Genomic DNA, 13,462 nt, shown 5'->3' with positions numbered 1-13,462 from the left:
GCCAACTATTCCTCTGGCCTTCGTCAGGTGGTAACCGTGACTGGTAGGAACTGAATCTTTTGACTGCATTTACTGCAATTATTGCCTTCCATAGTTGTTGTCGTCTAACCACGTTTTTGGCCAAGTAAGCCTCTGACCAGCTTTGGGTAAGATTGAAACCGTTATCCTCAAACAATTCTCACCTGACGAATGCGCGAGGAATATTTGGCCGAAACGTCGTGAAACAACCAATAAAAGACGAGTATAATAGTCCGCAATAAAAAAAATTAACAAATAATACTCATCTTAATGAGTTCCAATTAAAAATAATATATCACTATCTTCCAATTAAAAATAATATATCACTATCTTCCAATTAAAAATAATATATCGTTATCTTCCAATTAAAAATAATATATAACTATCTTCCAATTAAAAATAATATATCACTATCTTCCAATTAAAAATGATATATCACTATCTTCCAATTAAAAATAATATATCGTTATCTTCCAATTAAAAATAATATATCACTATCTTCCAATTAAAAATAATATATCGTTATCTTCCAATTAAAAATAATATATCACTATTTTCCAATTAAAAATAATATATCGTTATCTTCCAATTAAAAATAATATATCACTATCTTCCAATTAAAAATAATATATCACTATCTTCAAATTAAAAATAATATATCGTTATCTTCCAATTAAAAATAATATATCACTATCTTCAAATTAAAAATAATATATCACTATCTTCAAATTAAAAATAATATATCGTTATTTTCCAATTAAAAATGATATATCACTATCTTCCAATTAAAAATAATATATCGTTATCTTCCAATTAAAAGTAATATATACCTATCTTCCAATTAAAATAATATATCGTTATCTTCCAATTAAAAATAATATATCACTATCTTCAAATTAAAAATAATATATCACTATCTTCAAATTAAAAATAATATATCGTTATCTTCCAATTAAAAATAATATATCACTATCTTCCAATTAAAAATAATATATCGTTATCTTCCAATTAAAAATAATATATCACTATCTTCAAATTAAAAATAATATATCACTATCTTCAAATTAAAAATAATATATCACTATCTTCCAATTAAAAATAATATATCACTATCTTCCAATTAAAAATAATATATCACTATCTTCCAATTAAAAATAATATATCACTATCTTCCAATTAAAAATAATATATCGTTATCTTCCAATTAAAAATAATATATCACTATCTTCCAATTAAAAATAATGTATCACTATCTTCCAATTAAAAATAATATATCACTATCTTCAAATTAAAAATAATATATCGTTATCTTCCAATTAAAAATAATATATCGTTATCTTCCAATTATAAATGATATATCACTATCTTCCAATTAAAAATAATGTATCACTATCTTCCAATTAAAAATAATATATCGTTATCTTCCAATTATAAATGATATATCACTATCTTTACTATTATGAGAGGAGGAAGAGCAGGAGGAGGAGGAGGAGGAGGAGGAGGAGGAGGAGGAGGAGGAGGAGGAGGAGGCTCCTTCAGTTTTTTACAAACTATGGATCCCCATCCGTAGGGGTGCCTGCGCGTTAATTTCTTGGAGCAGGAGGTGCGCAATCTCCACCCACACCTCACCTGACTCGACATTGTTAACTACCAGTGGCGAGTGAAGTGTATGTTCAGGACGACTGGAAACAAATGCCGAGATAAGCGGAGAGCAAATACAGCGCCTAGAATTCCCAAATGGTCACCCATCTGATACTAACCAGGCTCAACGTTGCTTAACTTCGGTGATCTGACGAAAACCGGTGTATATTTATTATATAAAAGCCACTGGGCGTGTGTGGGAGTTCTTTTCTTATAGGTTCCGAAACGGTTGAGTCTATCTTTTTAAAATTTCACACAAAGGTAATTTATATGTTCGGCAGTGTTCTTAGATATGTTTTGTACAGAAATTCACCCGATGAGTATCGAAATCCCTCCCCCCCAAAAGAAAGACCGATGTAAAAATAGCTTTTCTCCCTTGTAAATGAAAGAAAAAATTATTTTTACAGGGGAATATTTTACGTTAAACCGGCCAAGTGTGACAATAAAATCTTAGTAAATCATTTCTTATATAATCTGGAGATATAACTTAGTGGTAGAGCATTCGACTACAGCTCAAATGGTCCTTTGTTCAAGCCCGGGTGTACCTCACCATTTTATTTTCATTTTTTTCTTATTAATGAGTTCAATTTATAATAATACGCGAGTTACTATTTAAAATCGCCGCAAATCATTTGCATATTTTCAAACTAAACATTAATCAGAAGTGACTTTTCCAGGGCATTCATCATCAAGCCCAAATATCAGCTGACGTGATAATGTAAACAAACATAGCTGGAATTTGATGAACGACATTATTATTATTATTATTATTATTATTATTATTATTATTATTATTATTATTATTATTATTTTCTTTTTGCGAATTAGTACATCGGGCAAATTAATGCTTGTAATATATAATAGTATATAGAGGATTGATTTCATAATAATCCACAATCTGCATAAATTAAAATATCATGTTTAAGCGTATTGTACGACTGGGCAACACCGGGCTGCCAGTTAGTCCTTTATAATTACGTGGAGTGTTTATACGGACCGCTATTTTATTCTCTTACCTTTCACGGTTTCTTTTCGCCGTCGTTTTTGGCTTTTTTTTTCGTGCAGAATACACAGGGTAAACGTTCGCTGAGGTTTCTGCAAGGTTTTATTTGGAGAGAATGGACTTCGGAGACAGAGACTAATGTTATTTTAATTAGTTTTTTTTATTCATGGTCATCCCTTACAAGGCATATCGCCACTTGGACGTAAGGGGATTCTATTTGGGACAACGCCTAGGAAAGATTAACAAAATGTTGGTTTACATTACATTTAAACTTCTACATATCAGTGCAGACAGGGAAGCAGATAGCAGAAAAAGACTTCCGAAGTCTAGCTGTTCTAGGGAAGAAACTATTTCACGACCGAGCAACATCGAGCTGCCAGCGAGTACTCTTTTATTTATAAAGCTATCAAGTTGTACTCGCCCGCTATGGCTCCGCAATTTTATTTTCTTTATTACTGGAAAACATTATACTAAAACTAATCCATACATAAGAGAATATAACACCTTATTTCTCTCTATCGATGAGAAAAGAAGACAAAACTAATCGATAAGAATAAGAAGACAAAACTAATCGATAAATGAAACTAACAGTGTTTGTGTATTATTATGGGATTTCAGATTGTTTTTCTGTATTATAAAGTCATCGCTTATCAAGACATAAACGCCACTCAAGGCTAAGTGTTAATAAATATTAGGTGAAACAACACCGCGACGATCGGTGATGGTGGAAATTGGATACAGATTAATTACTTGTTTACGTTGGACTTGAAAACGACCATGTTATAGTCAGCTGGAAAGCAGCTCCGCGGAATTGTTTCACAGACGAGCAATTCTGACAGAGAAAAAAAACTTTGCTCATGGAATGTTCGTTTATTTTTAAACCCGATAGTTTTTAGTCTCAAACACAATAATTAGGACCGTTTTAGATACCCATATCAAGCTCTCGTCAGCCAGTACTGATGTCTTGATGAGTATTGGCTGATATGGGTATCTAAAATATGGGTATCTAAAACAGTCCTTATTATCGGGTTTGAAACCGACGGTAATAATGATTTGTCTCATCTAATAACTTTCTGTAAACAAAATATAAATACGCTTTTATTTTAGGATTTTCATTATAATTGAGCACTCTGCAGGATTTCTCCCCCCCAAAAACTAATTACCAGAAGCATAAAGTTTCCTCTTTATTTATATATATATATATATATATATATATATATATATATATATATATATATATATACCAGAAGCATAAAGTTTCCTTTTTTATTTTTTATATTTTATTTTTTTCTATACCTATGCACCCCCTGCCCAAATAAAATACAAAAAAAAAAAAAAAAAACTCAAACTAAAACGGAACATTAATATATACAAATGGCATTATTTTTTTTTCGATTTTGATTCTCTTTAACGATGCTATTTTTTTGTCTTTTCTTTTACTTGGTTTTATAACATGGCGTTTCCTTTTTTTTCAAATTTTATTTTTCTATACTATACACATAAACATTGCGCAATTATCCCCCAGCACCCCCAAAGCAAAAAGAAACCCCTGAAACATAACATTAATATTCACGGGTAACATTGTTTATTTTTCGTTTTCAGCATGAACCGCTTAGAATTTAGTTGACGTCTTAATATTTTATTAGTTTGCCTACAAAACCACTTATTTGCTATATGTTTAATTTATCTAATTTTAAAAATAAATTTTTACCTTAGTTCAAACTACACACTTATCTCTAAAATGACGACTTTTATGAGTTTTCTGCTACGCTGATTAAGATAGTTTTATTCATATTTAGCGGATGCAAGTATTTTCCGAGATATAAAGCCATGTATTATGCACTTTAAAATACTGACCGCCAGATCACTGCACACGGGCGAAGGACAAATCTAATTCTAGCCGACTTCCCCCCCCCCGTTTTTTTTTTTTTTTTTGGTTTATAGTATTTGCGCGTGGGGATTCTGACAGCGATTATCAAAGTTAAATTTGGGCAAATATTTTGACACCCCCTCTAATAAAATGGGTTGTCTATTTCGAAAGCGGTTCTTAACATGGGGATGTTTCTGGTGACTATTCTAAAATCCATTTTTAACATGCGGTTGTTAGGGGATGTCCATTCTGAAAGCTGTTCTTAACATGAAGAGGTTAGGGTGTGCAGTTCGAAAGCCGTCACTTAACATGAGAAAGTTGGGGGTTGGTCAACAAAAACAACAACAACAACAACAACAACAACAACAACCGTACTTTAATTTTTTTTCGCGGGGGTATGCTTCCACCGGGTCACGCCGATTAACGCGTCCTTCTAGTATATATATATATATATATATATATATATATATATATATATATATATATATATATATACACCTGATGTCAGGTAATATCATATGCTACTGGTACCATGTAACCTAGTTCTACCTGCCTCATGGTCGGGTCACCGGCGACTAGACCACCAGACTTGTTTGGTGAGGAGGGTGGCTAGTCTCCCTGAAGGATTAAAAACATGACCTTCCAAAGGGAGAATGAACCCTTTTTCGGGTTCAACGGCCAACTAGCACCGTGTGTGTTTGTGTGTATGCATGTGTGTTGGGGTGGAGAGGGCTCCCGTAAGCCGTGGTGAAGGCAACCTTTCTAGGAGAAGCAAATCTCTGATTTAAAAAACCATAAAGCAGGAGACCAGTACCCGAATTAAGCTAGTCTGCAGTTTAACTTGTTGCTGGCTATCTTGCTCTTGCGTGTTGCTGGATCTCAAACTTTTTAACAGAGAGAGAGAGAGAGAGAGAGAGAGAGAGAGAGAGAGAGAGAGAGAGAGAGAGAGAGAGAGAGAGAGACTTAGCTGTCTACAAAGCTAAGACTCTGTAACATCATCTGTGTAATGATACTCCCTCAGGCATTTGTCTATTAAAATGGTCCTGCGGCGACGGAAGTCATTTTTGAGCTCATGGACTTTAAGTATCTGAGGGAGTGGCACTCGTCTGACAAGACGTTGCAATCATCATATATATATATATATATATATATATATATATATATATATATATCACTTATTTTTCTCTTCCCTTCTCGACAGCGACAATTTGCTATTTATTACATTGTGATAACCTTTCAATACTTCCCTAAACAAATCGATGGTTAATATATAAATATAATTTATAATTTAGAAAAATTATAAACAAAATCGAACAGAAAGCATCGATGATCATATATTAAAAATATATGAGAGTCGTTTACCCCTCAAAACATCGGCATGCATCGATAAAATATCCAATATAAATCATCTAATATTTAGTATAGTTCAAAAATTGATCTCTTACGGCATTTGGCAATTTTCCTCCAGTTAACGTTGATTCCAAACTCAGCACATCTGCCAGCAAATTCTTCAATAACTGAACAGAAAACGGTTTGCAAAAGTTCGATGTTCTTGCGATAAACACACACGTCGATGCGACATGATATCATATAGTCTGCAACAATTTGTTTTCCAAGTATCGTTCGACATTTCCTGAATATTTTATGCCAAATAACGTTGCATTTTCTGGTTGTGTCACTTTTACAGTTTGTGTTTACGTCGGTTACGTCACAACTGAAAAGAAAATGAAATAACGTTAACTCATGAAAACCAGGAAAATAATGATATTCTAGAAACCAAAGCATCAAAGTGATTCACGGTGAAAAAATAAAAGTATCCCCCTAGAAAAGACGACATGATTCCATTTCCGTTTGACGAAAACCGGTTTACTTTTTTCTTGCAGACCATCTAACTAGTTAGCCAATTGTGTATAAATTCCAAAAGCGATAGGAGCCTTCTATCACGTCTGAAAGTGACACGTTGTTCAACAAGCGAGGTCGGAGATGCGCTGCTGTACAATTCATGATCTCTACTGATCCAAGTTATGACATCAGAACCATTGCCAGCACCTTCAAAATGCAAATCCGGACGATTCAATGCTTGAGGGCACAGCTCAACGTTTCTGGGTACGGTAATGGTCTTTGATGTAGTTTGAAGTGAGAGCCACATCCTTCCACCTCACATCTTCGAAATCGGCTTGAAAGTCAACACTAAAATGTACATGAAAAGAGTGTAGTGATCCCCTGATGCAATCAGGTGGCCACTGGCAAACCCTGGTTGTGGCAGCAAGACTCGGCGCCGGTCCACAAGTTCCAAAAAAACCAGGCTTGGCCTGAGAAGAAGTGTTACGACTTTGTACAGTTCTCTCACTCCCCTCTCCTACCCCCGATATGAACCTGCTGGACGACTCCGTTTAGCTATACATCGAGAACATCACCAACATGACCTCCTACAACACCAAAGCCAGCTTTATCATCGCTATCAATCGAGTATTCGCAGAGATCCCGCCGGCGCTTGTAGAAAAGACATGCTCCCAGTTCTGGACTCGTATCGAGGCGGTGATTGAGGCTGACAGCTACAACATTTGATAGCTGTATACTTTACTACATAATCAAGTTACGTGAATAGATTTTTCCGAATAAAAGTTTTAAAATAAAGTTCTAGTGTTGTTTTTATGAGGGCGACAAATTTATTGTTCCACCCTGTATTTTCTGATTAAAACTTCGTCAGTTTAGCACCATATGAGTTAGATTTTAATATTAATGGTTCACAATTATCAAGTCCAAAATCTACTAGAGGATAAAGTTAGTGAGATTTTCTATTTAGATGGGGGTACAGTCCCACGAAAAGATTGCGAACTATAAAGAGTTCACATGACGACAGGAGAGATATTTTTTTTTTGACGTTGGAACCGAAAACAACCATTTCGTATTATGTTTCTGAGTTTGTTAGATGAGGATTTCTAATTCGTATTATTTAGATTATATACGGCATAATAGCACTTCACAAACCGGTTCACATCAGATCACCGAAGTTAAGCAAGGATGAGCCTGGCCAGTACCAGATGAGTGACCATTTGGGACTTCCAGATGCTGCGTGCACTCTCCGCTTATCGTTGCTTTGTTTCCAGTAGTCCTTTACTTCTCTTTGCCACAGAATTTAAACAGTGCTGATTCAGGAGAGGTGTGCTTGGGGATTGCGCAGACCTTGCTACATAATTACACGCGCAACTACCCTTACAGGGGGTATCCTTTGTCTCTCAACACTGAACGGAGGCATCGATCAGTTATTTAGGTAATTCACACTACTGTGCTCATTTTAAATATAATTTTCACAATATATATATATATGCCAGGGCGAATGAACACTTTTTCGGGGTCAACAGCTAACTAGCACCGTGTGTGTTTGTGTGTATGTATGTGTGTTGGGGTGGAGAGGGCTCTCGTAAGCCGTGGTGAAAGCAACCTTTCTAGGAGAAGCAAATCTCTAATTTAAAAAACCATATAGCGGGAGACCAGTACCCGCATTAAGCTGGTCTGCAGTTTAGCTTATTGCTGGATATCTTGCTCTTGCTTGTTGCTTGATCAACATTTTGAACCGAGAGAGAGACTTAGCTGTTGTACAAAGCTAAGACTCTTTAACATAATCTGTGTATAGATACTCCCTCAGGCATTTGTCTATTAAAATGGTTCTGTGGCGATGGAAGTCATTTTTGGGCTCATGGACTTTAACTGTCTGAGAGAGCGACACTCGTCTGACAAGACGTTGCAATCATATATATATATATATATATATATATATATATATATATATATATATATATATATATATATATTCGGTCGATGTAAACATCCGACCTTCTTCAAACGGCTTTCATATCATATCGATAGATTCCGACCCAGAAAACAGCTATTCGATTATTGTTGGCTAGCTTTTGACCTTGAGGTCATAGTTTTTGGCTCTTTACATTGAGTGATTTCATGCCTTTTCTGGAGTGATTTTCATAAAAAAATATGTAACTACTTGCCACCCGCATTTCCCGGTCGTAAAATACGCTTAAATATGATATTTTGATTAATGCAGATTTCGTAGTTATTATAATATTATATTGGACCCATATATATATATATATATATATATATATATATATATATATATATATATATATATATATATATATATATATAGTGATGATTTTAAAAGTTAAAAAAAAAATGATTCGTGCACCACCACTGAGAATCAAAATCTAAACGTTTAGCTTACGATTCACTTTTTCTTTTCGCGATTATGCCTAAGATATGAAGACATGTTTACTGCTAGGCTAAAAATCAAAACATGAACCAATAGCTATTACGTCACGCACGCATATTCGTAATGCTGTCGTTCGACCTTCATCTGAAATTGAAATTAGATGCCCCTCAAGTTGTTCAACCTTCGACGGTTATGCCCGTAAAAATGCAACTGGACTATCCAAGGTTTTTCGGAACGTCCATAGAAGATAAGTTTTCGTTCAGAACCTTTCTGAATAAATTCGAATTTTGTACAGATAGTTTGATTAAGACTGACAGATTGTTATTGCTTAAATCAAAGCTGGATGGTGATGCATTTGGTGCAATCTCCAGTCTAGATGTAACAGCAGACAATTATGATGTAGCCCTGAAAATGTTAAGGGAAAAATATTTAAATCCAGATTTAATTAGAAATTGGGTTTTAGAGGAAATTATTCCTACTCCGTATCACATAACGGATTAAAAAAATTTAAGGTCATTTCTCGAAAAGGTTAAGCGAGATTTGATAGAACTTGATAAGTTTTACGGGACTGACTTCTTTTGCTGAGGGTGGAACCTCAGGGGCAGTGATAGTCCACATATTGTCTGCCAAATTTCCTAATGTTATAAGGAGAGAATTAATGAATAGAAGTGGTGAAAAATTCCCTTCTCTAAATACTATAATGTCCCACGTGTTTAAAATTACGGAATATTCATTAGCCGCACCGCTCGATGTTTAGCGGGAAATTTGCGCGCCAAAATTGGCGCCTTCTTCACCTGAGATGAAATCCAATATGGCGTCTTCTTCTCCACGTGAGGTGAAAGCCACTTTATTATGCAAGCTGTGCGAAGCAACAGATCATTTGATTAATAACTGTAGTAAATTTCCTTCCTTCGATGCTTATCTAAGGCAATCAGCGTCTAAGAAAAAGTGTTGACATTTTATGATTTGTTACGTCACCGTAGTACTGACAGTTTTAATAGGGCCAAATTATTGCTATTTGCTAACATGCAAATGGAAGCCTTTTCACATGAACTAGGGTACTTGAAACAACCTTCCGGTAAAGTGCCTCCCCCTAGGGTAACTGCCTTAGGGTTATTCCTTGATGAAGATGGGTTAATCAAAACCAGAATTCTGATATTCTGCCTTTCGAGGTCAAGTTCCCCCTTTTGTAGGGAAAAAATCATTATTTAACAAAATTGGCGATTAAGGAAGCTCATCTTAACTGTTGCCGCATGGGGGTTAATTCAACCCTCAGTAAGTTAAGGCTGTCTGGGGTTTGGATCCCCTCAGGAAGACAAGCCGTAAAATCCTCCGTGCGCTTTTTGTAACATGCTTTTACTTTTAAGTTCAAAAGAGGAGGCTTTATTTTCGGAACAAATCTCGAAAGTGTGATAAATTAGAAAACACTTTTGTATTTGTTCAAAGTTCAATACAAAAATGAATTATTACATCGATTGTCACGATAAATGAAATATCAATCAAAAATTAATTATTATATCGATTGCCACGATAAATGAAATATCAATCAAAAATTAATTATTATATCGATTGTCACGATAAATAAAATATCAATCAAAAATTAATTATTATATCGATTGCCACGATAAATGAAATATCAATCAAAAATTAATTATTATATCGATTGCCACGATAAATGAAATATCAATCAAAAATTAATTATTATATCGATTGTCACGATAAATGAAATATCAATCAAAAATTAATTATTATATCGATTGTCACGATAAATGAAATATCAATCAAAAATTAATTATTATATCGATTGTCACGATAAATGAAATATCAATCAAAAATTAATTATTATATCGATTGTCACGATAAATGAAATATCAATCAAAAATTAATTATTATATCGATTGTCACGATAAATAAAATCTCAGACTGACACGTGATAGAGATTCGACGTCATGCATAAATGTCCAATTTATAGCTATGATATGGTATACATTAAAAAATCATGGTACCATATACATACACAAACAAAAAAATAATTTCATTCAATGTAATAAATAATCATTAATTTTTCTTACTTTTTTGTAGGTCTGTCGCTGTCATCTTTGACTTGGTAACTCATTCCAATCAATGAATATTTATTGCGACTCTTCGATACGTCTTCACCTTCTTTGGTTCGGAAGTCATCTTTCTTTCCATTGCAGTCACCGCAGATTCCAGTCAAGAGATTAGCAAACCGGCCAGGTACTTTCACGATCACTCTATGGCTACCATCAAAGCGAACTTTTAATCCAAACGAAGTTGACAGAATAATCCATCCACAAGAGTATCGAACACGAGTTCGGGAACGTGTAACAAATGGAAGTGATTTTCGTTCTCCATTAACCTATTAAGATAAATATGTTATTTTATAATGAGCTTATGTTGCTTGTTTGAAGAATTATATATACATATATATATATATATATATATATATATATACATATACATATATATATATATATATATATATATATATATATATATGCTAGCATGGGTGCCCAGCGTTGCCGGGGTATTTGGAGATGTATGTTGAGCAAAAAGAAAAAAAATGGTCAATTTTTAAAACTTTGACCCTTATTATGACCCCTTAACATTTATTGTTTTGGGGTCAAATTAAGCTATTAAGTTAGATCCATGTCCAATGAAACTACATCTAAAATTTCAATTGTTTAGACCGAAAATTGTCGGAGGAGTTTGATAGAGTTCTCAAAGGTCAAATCGTTGAATTTTGACATCTTAATCGCGAAATTTCTGGCCGAAAACCGATCACATCGATTTTTCCTAAGCTCAGTACCCTGTATATCATATTTCGAGTCTGTAGACTTAAAATTGACAGAGTTATTGCGTAGGGAAATGTACACACACAGACACACAGACAGACACTTTCACTTATATATATATATATATATATATATATATATATATATATACTGTATTAACAAAACTAAGACTTCAAAAAAGGAATTGATAGCAATAAAACGTGTATTTCATTGAAAGTTATAATTGTTTCAAGACTAGTTGGACAATTTCAAGCATTATCAATTCATAATTTGAAGTCTTGGTTTTGTTAATACAGTATATGAATGCTCAAATATGAAATATGATAATTTTGTAGGTTACATTTTAAATAATCTCCGTTTGGCTTAAAAATTCATTGGTATATGTAATTTACTGAATTATACGTAACCAGTAAAATTCAGTATATTACAAACAAGTATATATATATATATATATATATATATATATATAAAAGTGAAAGTGTCTGTTTGTCTGTGTGTGTATCTGTGTATCTGTGTGTGTACATTTTCATACGCAATAACTCTGTAAATTTTTAGTCTACAGACTCGAAATTTGATATACGGGGTACTGAGATTTGGAAAAATCGATGTGATCGGCTTTCGGCCAGGAATTTGGCTGTTAAGGGGTCAAAGTTCAACGATTTGACCTTTGAGAACTCTATCAAACTCCTCCGACAATTTTGGGTCTAAACACTTGACATTTTAGATATAGTTTCCTTGGACATGGATCTAACTTGATAATTTGATTTGACCCCAAAACAATAAATGTTAAGGGGTCATAATAAGGGTCGAATTAAAAAAAATTGACAGTTTTTTTGTTGCTCAGCATACATCTCCAAACACCCGGGCAACGCCGCGCAGAAATGCTAGTATATATATATATATATATATATATATATATATATATATATATATATATATATATATATATAGTGTTATAATAATTAGTAGTTCTCAAAGTTCCAACGATCATTTTTCTCAGTTAGTAATTTATTGCTTTTCAAAAGGTAACTATTACAATATTGTTTCGTGCGTAACTTACAAATCGGCAAAATTATGTCTTTGCCGCATTTCCAGTCACTTTCTCATCATATGCTCGCCATAATTCAATAGGAAAACACAGTTTTGAACAACTTATATGATATATACAACCGACGAATTTAACCATTTTTTTCTCGTTGCAAAAAACAGAGGCGGCCAACAGCGGACAGGTATGCCGTCTTCGTTTCGTATATTATATGTTCTGTCACGCACGCCCAAAAGCTATACGAATCACGGGCCGTTAAGTAAATAGACAATAAGGGATCTTAGGACAACAGTCCGTTATACTAAGAATAACGTAGATAGATAGATATATGGCCCATTCAACACAAAGTTAGATAACACACACACACACACACATTTTTCAACACTTACCAGTACTGTGTTTCCACGCAACATTCTAATCGTGAAGCCGTTCAGTTTCACATCCACCATTCGAGTATATGAGACTCGGGTATTTCCTCGATGTTCGTTCTTCACTTCAATCGCGAAAAAGTCTGGTGCTTCCTCGCTGCTGGCGCTCATTGTATATTTGCAGATTCCCATAAAGTGGATGGTTTGTCCGTCAAACGTTCGATAATGAGGATCACCGTAGGCACTGCACTGGCAAACTTTCTCTATAAAATGATTGAATAGAAAAAAAATCAGTCTATTAACAAGTACGTGTTTCAAAAATGTTGTTTCAATAGTCAACAACTACGTGTGTAATAACAGTATCATAGTATGCTAAGACAGTTTCATGTTTGTATGTACGCCATTGTCGGAATTATCTTACTGAAGAGTAAGGATGTGAAGAAAAGACATTAAGTCATTGTAACGAAATG

General features: G+C 33.9%; 1 protein-coding gene across 1 annotated transcript in view; it reads right to left on the bottom strand.

Moving 5' to 3' along the window:
- The window catches only part of LOC145240376 (IgGFc-binding protein-like), a 101,927-nt gene that overhangs the window by 60,767 nt on the left and 27,698 nt on the right, over positions 1 to 13,462 (bottom strand). Inside the window, exons 7-9 of the mRNA XM_080103957.1 lie at positions 13,014 to 13,255; positions 10,836 to 11,143; positions 5,978 to 6,246 (exon numbers count right to left, since the gene is read on the bottom strand). Coding sequence (XP_079960083.1) covers positions 5,978 to 6,246; positions 10,836 to 11,143; positions 13,014 to 13,255 — 819 coding nt within the window. The remainder of the gene's footprint in view (positions 1 to 5,977; positions 6,247 to 10,835; positions 11,144 to 13,013; positions 13,256 to 13,462) is intronic.

This window comes from Euprymna scolopes, chromosome 19, assembly GCF_053919585.1.
Source record: "Euprymna scolopes isolate OS-2025 chromosome 19, ASM5391958v1, whole genome shotgun sequence".
NCBI lineage: Eukaryota > Metazoa > Mollusca > Cephalopoda > Sepiida > Sepiolidae > Euprymna > Euprymna scolopes.
The sequence above is the reverse complement of the archived record's forward strand: the minus strand, read 5'-3'. Positions and strand labels throughout refer to the sequence as shown.